Raw genomic sequence first — 11,489 nt, forward strand, 5'->3', positions numbered from 1 at the left:
TAAAATAATTCTCAGTGCAAAACGTGACTGGATGATTTCAGGGATGCAGCTTTGGTGCTAGCTGCAGGTCCTACCTGCTGTGGGCTAATAGCAAAGCAAGAGCCCAGACTCTAATGATGTTTATCCAGTAAAGCCAGCCCCTGTTTGCATTCTCATGCGATGTGCACAAATGCCTTGTTTGTGCCTGTTACCACCCTCTCCTACAGATGGTATTTACTGGTTCCTGTCCCTTACAATGTTTCAGAGCTGCCTGTAAGGAGATCTTCCCTGAGGACAGCAGAACAGGAGGGCCTCAGAGACAATTCCTCATAGACAAGGCAGTTCATGGAAACCACAGAGATCTTCCTGAGGGTGTTTTCTTTCCTGTTCCCTTTGGGAATACGGTTGGATACCTCAGAGAGTCCGCATCCCGTGTGACATTGAGTTAGACCTAAGGGCTTGCAGTTCTCTGCCAAGATGGGATGGACCTCTGCCAAGGAGTGTGTCTCCTTTGGTTTCTCTAGTTGGGGTTTTTTGGAGCTGAGTCTGAGCCTGGAGCTTTACTAGTGCTGGGGTCGGTGTTGGCAGGGTGAAACACTCAGAGCAGTGCTCTGTGGCCCAGGCAGGTTTAGGGGAGCAGCAAGTAGGGAGCAGTGGTAACACACCAGTGGGGACGGCTGCCTGTCGGCTGGTATGCACAGACCCGGTCACAGGGACAAAGACCCAGGACTCGGGCATGAGAGGGAGAGGTGGGAAGGAAGGAGACAGTCAAGGAGGTGAGGCTTAGGGGAGAGAGTCCTCACCTGTAAAGTGCTTTCAAGTTGAGTCAGTCTGGGCCAGTTCAGCCTTCCCGAACATGAAGTATCAGTGAGCATTAGAAAACAAATTCTAAGGGATGCTATCGAAAGTAAGGCCAAGCAGAAATGAGACTGGGGGAAAAATTACGGTTTCCAGATGCTGACTTCCTGATGTTTAAACCTGTGCCCTGAGTTGGAGTTGTGTGTCTCAGCATGTGGTGGACCCTGCTCTTGTCAGTCCGGGATAGGATTGGTGTGCACGTGTTTGTGCATAGGCTTTAGACTTCTTTGCATGGGAACCTGTCTGACTATAGATAATTAAAGATTCCTACTGCAGCATTTTATGGCTTTTGCAGTAAAGTTTCATGACTCCTTGCGGCTCTTTCTCAGTACTAAGTTTCACCACCAAAGCAGAGCAAATTGCTACATGATTTGAAACACGTTAATAAAAAGACAGACTGTTAAGACATGACAATAATTATCTACAATTTGAGTCTGTTTTTCTATCTTAGTTGTGTGCTCTGGGTTTCACTGGTGGGATGGTTTTAAAGATGGAGATTTAGAGGTTCCTGGAAAGCCCTGAAAACTCTATATTAGAACGTATTCACTCTCTGGAAGCACTTAGCCCTGTCTATGAAAGCAGCAGAAAAAGCCAGAGGCTGAATCCGTGGGCTGTAAATTATGAAAGTCCATCTCCAACCAATATTGCCAAGCATCACATTTTGAAACGTGTCCAAAATGATAATGATGAAACAAAGCACCAACAAAAAGAGTCTGAGCTTTTCTTGTTGAATCCAAGTGAAAAGGAATTTTGTTCATGTTTAGACTGCCTAAGGCACAGTGTGGGGAGCTCAGAATTGCCCTTTGTATCACAAAGCCCTGGGGCATCTCCAGCGTTTCTACTTTAACTTGCTTACAAGTGATGGTAGCTAATTGATATCCTGCATTATGCCTTTACCATAACAAAGGGTGTTTAGAATTATACATGAAAAAGCTGTTTGCATGCAGGTGACCGCTTTATGCATGTGACTGCTGGCTGGACAGACCTGGGGGGAGCAGAGGGAGGGGAAGTGTGGGCTCCAGCTCCCATTTTTTTTTGTTCATTAAAACAACAGCATTGATTTTCCCAGGTCAAAGCCAGGCCATTTCATGCAGCAAATCTGTGTTGAAAGGGATCAGAGTAATCATTTTTTACACGCTTGACTACTGCATGCCAGCACTGAGCTTTCAGCCACATGAACATAGGAATGATTTAATAGAGGAAATGGCAGCAGGCTATTGTGCACGGTGAAGGCTCCATGTAACATGCATGACTGAGTCGCACACCATTAGGCTGGGTGTAAATAAAACCCGCTCCTGACACTGCCGCAGAATTAGCTCACTGGAATGCCTCCACCACTGTCCTGTCAGGAGCTAATGTTCTGGCTGCAGAGCCCCTTCCCCCCCCAGACTCTGCCTTTGCTGCCCAAGCCACTGGCACAGCCATTCAGTGCAGTGCTGTAGTAACAATAACCAGCTCCTTAAATAATGCCACAATGCTGACAAATACTTGTTAAACCAAAAACCAGCTTGAAGTGAGATAAATATTTCGAAGAGACTCTGGCGTTTTTTTGCTAGGGATCGTGTGTGCTGAAAACTCACCCCCCGTGATGTGCATCTTCCCTGGAGCGTCTCCCAGATGACTTGTCAACCTGTCACGCTGCAGGAGGGCTGCTTCCTGATCTGCTTTCAGCAATGCTCATTCACCAGCTCTAAACTGCCCTGAAATGCTCCTTTTAGAGTGAGACAGTAATTTGGGAAGCAAAGTTAGGAAATGAACTGGGTGGGTAGAAAAAAATTGGAAGTAGGCTGTACCTCAGCATGTTCCTTACACCAGTACAGGAGCAACATATCTAGTACAGCTATGGATGGAAGGTTATAAAGAAGGATTGCTTCGTTCCTATGTACAGCAAGCTGTGATTTCTAGCCTCAAGTGTTGTACTTCTTATTGATTCACAACAGCACTATTGCATGCAAGTCAACACAGAATACGGCCTGAATTATTTTACAGTGAGACGGACATAGAAGATTTTCTTCTGAGTGATGGATCCTGTCAGTGTTTCCTGTTCCAGGTGTCCAGGTGCAACATGGTCCTTCCTGTGTGATCTTAGTTGCCAGGATGAGCGAATGCTGTTTGGCTTTTCTGGCAATAAATGCCTGAATTTGTTGGCATTTGTGGTACTGACCTCAAGAAGGGTACCCTAAATACTTCTGGGGAAGCCTCTGCACCATCCGAGGGGCCTTCCACTTGAAAGCATTGGCAATGTCTTCAGTAACTGGGAGAGGAACTGTGCAAACTGTATGAGAATCCGAGGAGTGAATAGCTGTGTGCTCTGCACTGGGGAAAGTGCAGTACAAAATAAACTAGGAGAAAGGAGGTCAAAGGAGCAGGGAGGAGTTGGTTCAGTCATGGACAATTGCCGATGAGGGCAGATCCCATTAGGAAGTGGGAATGAGAGAAGTCAGTATTGTGCGTTCAACTCAAACAAAGCAGAAGCCCGGTTGTCAGACAGTGAGGAGCAGCAGGGGGAACAGGACAGATAATCTTTGCTAGCAAGCAAACAGTTTGATGAGACATTTGAGGCTGATGCCATAGCTACTGGAAGCACAATGTTTCTTGGAAACGCAGGCATAGAAGAAACGGTGGGAGCTAAGGGGTACTGCTCTGCCTAGCCAGGATTGTTTTTTTTAATCACCTTAAGTTTGGATGGACAGTCTAATGAGAAAAAATAAAATGCTGAGCAAAAAAGGTCACTTTACTTCCCATAACATTAAGTGCAGTGGGGAATATCTTTGGCTCCACATCCTGCCTTTGAGCACACACTATGAACTTCCGAAATAATGATATATCAAGTTACAGTTTCATTTTCTGTTTGAAACACCTTGAAATTTCTAGGACAGCAGTTGTTTTGTATCCCATTCAGAGGTATCCTGCTTTGAAGCGATATGTGTCAAGCTTCTTTTCATGAAGATTTTGCATTTATACTTTTTGCCTTTACCCTTTTCACAGAAAAGATACTCAGTCTGGGATGTGTGTTTGGAAAGCTATCTAAGGGAACACTCCAAAATATATAGTACTTTAGCAAAACCAGAGCTCTTACAGTTTCTGCCCTGGTCAGCACACTTTTATGAGCACACGTTCTTACGCAGTTGGGAAATTTTGCTGAGGTCAGTGAGTCTTCTTAAAGTTACCCTTACGCACCTAGCTGGCTTGGTCTATGTTTCTGATACCTTAAGGCTTCTCTGGGCTTATCTTTGCTGAAGTATGCTGCAGCGTCAGTGCCACTCTTTGGTCAGATCTACTTTCACACTGCACATGTTCACTGCTGTTACTCCCCTTATCTTAATTTTAGCCTGGACAAACCTTAACCTGCAGCTCAAGGTAGAGCAACAGATCTGTTGCGAAAGCATGTCTTGTATTCTGTGCTTTTTCAGGGCTATGTCATAGTCTTCTTATTCATACTCAAGCTAGGCTCAAGAGGGGTTATTCTGAGCATGGATAAATTCAAACTAGGTGCAAAACATGTCCTCCAAGACACTTAGCAAATGGCTTGTTGCTTTACATGCTGCATGGTCATAAATGAAAGTGTCATTACTCTGTCCTGGGTTCAGCTTACAGGATTCCTTTCAGACCAATTTTTGGTATAAATTTCTTATTTTAATGGCGGGATGAATCCCCTTTACACAGTGGGAGGTTCAGCCGGCTTGCTGGGGTGCTGGGCAGGGTGCGTGCTCCCTCAGTCCCAGCTGGTGGGGCAGAGACGGAAGGGACCTGCTGAGGGCTGCTTCTGCCAAGCTGCCAGGCTGCCCGCTGCCTTCACCAGGTGTGTGCAAGGAAGCAGAGGAGCTGTAATTCCTGTAAGGCATTTATTTACTATACTGTCAAAATTTATGAGATGCTAACCCCATCAAGTGCTCCCAATAAATTTGTGACTTCAAATGGCTATTTTCTCTGTAAATAGGAAACTGTATTCATTTTAATAATTTAGTTGTTGTGTCTGCATGTGGATACGGATGAGCAAGCTGTCAGCTCCTTTGTGACACTCACCCTGAAGCTCTGCTTTGGTCGTATCTCCTTACTGATCCCAATTACGGTGAAATCAGAAAAAACAGAGGCTAAATGGAGAGGTCAGAGGCAGGAGTCTCCTGTTACAAGACACCCTTATTTTCTGTAGCTGGGCTAATAAGCAGCCTATTAATCAGTGCATGTTTAGAATAAACTAGATTTGCTTTTGCCTCACTGCAAAGATGCAGGAGATCTTTCATTTCATTTCTCCCCAAAGCAATCTAAACCTCAGATAAATCATCCTGAGTCAGCATTCAAGGCTCAGATAAGAAGCCATCCCTCTTTCTCCCTCCCCTCCGCCTTGCATGCGGCTGTGCCTGCTGCGATGGGGCAGGGAGGCCTGAGGTCTGCGGGTGGCCCCTGTGTCCCAAACGAGCCCCGAGGCGGCCGGCCGCGAGACTGCCCACCTCGGGCGGCTCTGCCAGCCACATCGCCCCGATGACGTGGGGTGATAACCCACGGGGTATCCAGGCACGAGCTCTGGCTAGGAAAACATCATGAGCTCATGTTAGCGTGTCTCCTGCTGCTGCTGTAGCCTCCACTGCCTCTTCTCCAAGGGATAAGTGCTATCAGCCAGAGCCTCGGGTTGGAGCCCTCCTTCCAGACCACAGGCTGCTATTTCTCGATGAGCCAAATGGATATGAATGGGAACTAAATGGAAAAACATTTACCATTATGCCTGTAATTCGTCCCTCAGTGACATCTGTTTTGCTTTGCTCCAAGTAAGAGGCCGACGCTGTTCTTGTGAACAGAGCCATCCCCCTGCATTCTGAGAGCATCTCAGACCTGGGCTTTGGCTCTGGTTGGAGGGGCAGTTCTTCCAGGGGGGATGGTCTAAAAGTGCCCCATTACACAGGTAGGTGGTGTTAACAGCCACAGTGGGGAAAAAAGAAACAGTCAAGAAAAAAGGAAGAAAATCAAACATCACAGAAAAAGGCACTACCTTAGTCATAGTTCAGCCATGCGTGGGACAGCTGTACAGCAGGAATTTCCAGTCTGCTCAGCTGCTTCTTTGAAATGCTAGAGCTAGTCTGTGGGCATGGCGTGAAAGAAGATGTGACCATCAACGTGGGATACAAAGTAAAAAAAAGTAGCAGCACTGAGCTGCATTACACAGGAGGTCAGATCTGATGCTTGTACATGTTTGCTGGCTCCAAAAGTTGATGAGCAGCAAAGATAGGAAAGAGATCGTTTATACACTCAGCCAAAATTTGAAAGACTGCTCCTGTGAGACACCATGGCCAAAACCTAAAAAGTATTTTAAAAAGTATTTAATGCCTAAATCCTTTTGGTCTTGAGTGACGCTAGGGATGTACTCAGTGCCCTTTACATCTAAGCAAGTGGAGGGTCGTTTCCCAGGAGGGGCTGAGCCCATTGCAGGATCTCTCCCTGCATGTAACAAAACTTAATAGTCCACCACCCTGTCTCGCCTCCCTTCAGGTACGCAGCTGCTCTCGCCATTTTGTTGCCTTTCTCTAGCATCGCTGACAAGAGCTGCCCTTAGCATTGCAGTTTGTTGGGGTCTTCCTGAACTGTGTCTCTCGTGTTGTTGTCACTTTTTAACTATGGTAATGGGTCAGGTCTTGCTTTTCCTTTTATCAAGATCTGAGTCTTCTCTTGATCGGGCAGTTTAATCTAGAGATTAACTGAAATGCATTCAAGGTAAGTGAGTGCTGACATTGACTTCCAATACCTGGTACCTCAGGTCTAAAATAACTCCTACTTGCTGGTATTTGTAAGACTGTGTTTGTTCTGGCATGGGCTTTTTTGCTGGGCTGCAGTTTGAGTAGTAAATAGAGCTACGATAGGTGTCACAGGGTGAGCAGTCCAGACTTAGGCCGTTTGGTGTAAAGGGACCTTGCAGAGCTCCCTGTCTATCCGCCTTGGCTGTGCTCTGCTTTTCTTGCATAGAGCTATCTCAGATGCATTCAAATAAAAGTTCTGTAGACTAGGCTTTCCAGATAGAATGCAAGATAGACCATTCTCATCCATTGCAGAGCTAGCATTTACAGGTTAATTACTGGTTACTAACAGCTGGCTTCTAGCACAGACTGCTGCACTCAGAAATCAATGGGATAAGATGTGATAGTTCGCAAAGTCAGCAGAGAAACACTCCCATGATTGAAACTAGACAATGCTTTGTTCCTTGCAAATCAAAAAACTAGGCAATCAATAGATATTTTTTGTGGTTTTTTTTGTTCTTTTGGCTTTCATTGAAGCACCAAGTTGGCAAACATGTCGAAGCTATTTACATTCAAGTTTCAATAGATGTAGTGCTGGAGATTCCTCTGAATGATTTTATCTTGTTTTTAAAATAAAGTCTGCATGATCATTCTGCTTCCCTTCCCTGCTGGCATCAGTTTTGTTCTTGCAGCCAAGACAGTCAGTTAATAGTTTCATTCAAACTTGCTGGCTCCAGTTTTTGTTTTCGGTTTCTCCCATCCCTCTATTCCTTCTGTCTCCTAGGGGAGACCCTGCAGGAGCTGTCAGCCACAAAACTTTTTTTTAAAAAACCCAGCCATTCCTCTGATTGTACTAAACCAAGCAAGGAAATGTAACCAGTTGTTTCTCTTTTTTGTGTGTGTCTGTTCTTTCTCATAACAACCCACGTGCTCAACTTCCTTACCGCTGCCGTCGGGCCGGTGACGTACTCTTTCTCCCTTGCGTTACCTTAGGCCCTGACTTGGCGACTCAGGTGGCAGATGCTTTCCACATGGCATAGGCTTTGTCAGCCATGGTACATTTTCAGCTGTTTCTGTGCTCCCATCCACTGTGCTGGTATTGTAAAGCAGGGTGGGTGTGCCTGAGCACTGGTATTGAAGCACAGTGACTAACCCTTCTGCCACCTCGCCGTTCTTACTGCTGCCTTGCCCGTCACCAGTGCACCATAAGGGGGAAATATTTTAGAAGAATGTCTACTGAACAGAGACAAGGCTAATGCAACTCTGCTGGCAACCACCAAGCTCGGATGTACTTACTGCAGGCATTTTGTCCTTTCTACTGTTTTTACTGCTCTAGCCAGCCTGCAGTGGTGTTATACAAAGCACTAGGTGGTGGTATACTGGCACTCAACCTCAGCATAGTAAAGGAACTTGGGTATCAGAGTGCTTTTTGTTCTGTGATTATAAAAAACCAAAACCATATCTCCTCCAGAGATGGTCTATGCAGAGGCTGGCTAATGCTTGTCCTTAGGCTATAAGAGCCAGTACCAGTAAAGAGACAGGAAAGCAAAGCTAGACCAGTTCCAGCCCGCTGCTCTGGTCCTTCATTGGCACGCCTGTACACACCAAGACCTGAGTGAAGGGAAGCAGGCAGAAGCTCTGGAAACTTTAGAGTACATGTGCCTTCTGAGGATCAGTTCATGTAGTCAGGCACCAAAGAACACATGAGGATCTGACTCCTGGTGAGTGGATACAGCACATCGCAGCTACAGCTCACCCCCACTTCCATGGCTTCCATGGGTTTTCACTCCATTTTCTTCTGTGTGTAAGAAGGCTGAATATATATAGTTTGTAGACATCTCTGCAGACAGAGCAGATGGAAGAGGCATCAACTGTGCTAACATGAAATGGCAATTTCTGCCTTTGCAGGTTCACAGAGACGGAGGCTTATTCCAGCTTTATCACTTGATACTGCTTCCCCAGCAAGGAAGCCTGCCAGCAGCTCCGGGGTCCGCTGGGTGGATGGGCCCCTGCGAAGTGGGCAGAGGGGGCTGGGGGAGCCTTTTGAGATCAAAGTCTATGAGATAGATGATGTGGAGAGGCTGCAGCGGCGACGAGGTGGGGACAGCAAGGTGAGTGCAATCCATGTAACCTGTCTCCCTCCTCCTGGAGGGTGTAAGAGGGGGAATTCAGATTATGCCATCAGAAATGCATAGTATCGTATATGGTTAGTTCACCGGGCAGCAATATCTGTTATCTCATTTAAGAGCAGTTATGACTCAAGTTATGCCTTCTTCCCTAACAGCTAACAGACATTGGTACCTTGCATTTTTGCCTCTTGCTTATAGCCTTGGTGGTTCCTGTGCTCCAGCATCTTGTCACATCTATTTTTCAGGGCAGCAATGGTGCCTCAATGCTTTGGTGGTATTGTTCTCAGGGCAGCTAACGTCTACTCTCTTACAGAGTTGTTCCTGCTAACCTCAGGCCTCCAAATTTACAAAAAGATCAGGGAATTGTAAAGGTCAGGCCTTGAGAGGTATGACTGGGAAGAGTATCTGAATTTGATGGAATGGCACCAATTTTAGAGTAACTGTGGGTATAGGCTTTATTATTATTTTAACGCACTTTTTCTTCCTAGCTCCTGTCACTTTGTTACGTTGTTTGTGATGTTCTCAGATGTGATTTTGTATGGAGAATAACATCAGTTGTTAGGGTCGTGTTTCCACTGGACTTCACCCACAGAGCAGATTTGTCTACAGAGCAGAAGGCAGAATAGTGTTGAGACCTTCACACAGGCTTGGAGGAGGATAGTTCTGGCACTGGGAGTGCTTCCCACTAGCAAGGGTAGCACAGCCCTCACTGTGGGCTCACTTACTGCACATCTTGATGGCTGCCACCTCTCAGAAGCCCTGCAAGGCCAGGCTGGGTGTCTACAGACAGCACTGCACCCTGTGCCGTTACTGTGCCCCATATCTTTACAGAAAATATATCTTATTTATTAGTGATTGTGAATTGCTAGAGCTTTTCATAACATATTCCCTTTGTTTAAGGATGCTTTAAATTTTATATTGCTACCGGTTTGCTTATTTTATGACTACTGTATTTCTTATACACCAATCACAGAGATGTATGTAGGATTTTAATACAGCAGGCAATGGATTTCCTTCTCCCAAGAGCTTAGATTTTCTTAGCCAAAATTCTGGTGACAAAAACCAGAAATGTTTTACTACAGTTAATCTGATTTCAAGATGCTGCCTGTTATTAATTATTATGGTTTATTATTAACTATCATTGCAAAGTCTCTAAAGCTCACTGATGGAAAACATTAAAAGCAAACAAAAGCAATAAAAATAAAACAGATGACTGATGATTTCATGGAATGATTCATACAATTGCACAGTCAATGGCTCATTGTCAGTATTATTGACTGGAAGATCATTTGAATGAATGGATCTGGGTATTTCTTCTTCTCTTCACCTATTCCTTCCCTGCTCCTTTTCCCTGGTTGGCAGGACGTGATATGTTTCAATGCCAAGCTGAAAATCCTGGAGCATCGCCAGCAGAGAATTGCTGAGGTCAAGGCCAAGTACGAGTGGTTAATGAGAGAACTGGAGGTGACCAAACAGTACCTGATGCTGGATCCTAATAAATGGCTCAGTGAATGTAAGGACATCATTTTATTGCCTGGACTCATAGGAGTTCTTTGGTTTATTTCACGGCGGGGGATGGAGGGGAGCAGAAATGTTTGCTAAGAATGAGATGTGGGCTCCTGTGTTTGTAAACTAAAATGAACCGACGTATGACCTAAGGGCAAGTTTTAGATTGACTGTATTTCTAGAACTAGTCCCTATAATTCTTATTAAATGTTGACAGTAGAACTGAACAATCCTTTTTGCCTGAGAGCTGAACGTTGAAATAGAAGAGCATTGCAGTGGCGAATATTGCTATTGGTAGATTAACGTTCACGCGCTTCAGTCCACAGCTCCTGAAAATGAGATTTTTTTTTTTTTTGGCCTCAGATCACTCAGACTTATGAGCTATATTATAAATCTGCTCTTCTACCACAAAATAACACTGTGGAGCAAACCTGTCCCTTGGCACCAGTGGGCTTACATGAAAAATGAATTTGACCCATTTTTTATAACTATAGATGTGTAAAGTTCAGGGAGCTTAAAGGGCATTCACATTCAAATGAAGAAGGACCTCAACACCTCAAAGGAAAACAGATAAAGACTATTGCAGTAATTGTACAACAATTTTTAGTATTAGCAAGCAGACAAGTTCATATCAAAGAGTCCTATACAAAAAAATGATTTTCAGTTTACTTAGGATAATTGCAGGTGGCAAAAGGAGGTCGGCTGGTGTGTTCTCTTAAAGCATCCTAACTCTTCCTTTGACAGCTGCCATAAGTTAGCACTAGATTGGTACATCCTGCAAAACAACCACAGTGTACGTTTCAGGAATGCTCTTAAGGAAGAGAGGTAAAAAGGACAGATTTAAACGGAGCAGAGAATTTGCCATACATTGCCGTCTGCTTACTGTGTGATGCCTTTGCTTCTGATTCTAGTGTGATAAATGCAGAAAGCCTCAAGGACGGCACAGACCTCAGGGACCAGATAAGATGGAAAGTGCTGGTTCAGACAACGTGTCTCACACTCGGCTTCCACGGAAGCTGCTGCCAGCTGGTCTCTGGCAGAGTGCAAACACCTATGTTGGCGTGATTGATGTGTACGCCTTCCCTTGCCACTCTTGAGTGGTCTAGTGAGAATCACATGGAACAGGGAGAGGTGTGAGAAGCAAGGAGGTTGGAGGTTGATTTCTAATTCCGAGTTCTGAATTCAGCAAAGGACTTGCCCACTCAGGGCAGAACACATATTTAAATCTCTTCCTTGTCAGCAGAACGTGTGAGAGAGTCAGCACATGCTTAGCATTCAACATTTACTTGAA

At 45.1% G+C, this 11,489-nt stretch overlaps 1 protein-coding gene across 1 annotated transcript in view; it reads left to right on the forward strand.

Annotated features, from left to right (window-relative positions):
- KIF26B (kinesin family member 26B) overlaps nucleotides 1-11,489 on the forward strand; it is a 304,924-nt gene that overhangs the window by 285,908 nt on the left and 7,527 nt on the right. Inside the window, exons 13-14 of the mRNA XM_075412645.1 lie at nucleotides 8,472-8,674; nucleotides 10,055-10,205. Coding sequence (XP_075268760.1) covers nucleotides 8,472-8,674; nucleotides 10,055-10,205 — 354 coding nt within the window. The remainder of the gene's footprint in view (nucleotides 1-8,471; nucleotides 8,675-10,054; nucleotides 10,206-11,489) is intronic.

This window comes from Opisthocomus hoazin, chromosome 2 (genome assembly GCF_030867145.1).
Source record: "Opisthocomus hoazin isolate bOpiHoa1 chromosome 2, bOpiHoa1.hap1, whole genome shotgun sequence".
Classification (NCBI taxonomy): Eukaryota; Metazoa; Chordata; class Aves; order Opisthocomiformes; family Opisthocomidae; genus Opisthocomus; species Opisthocomus hoazin.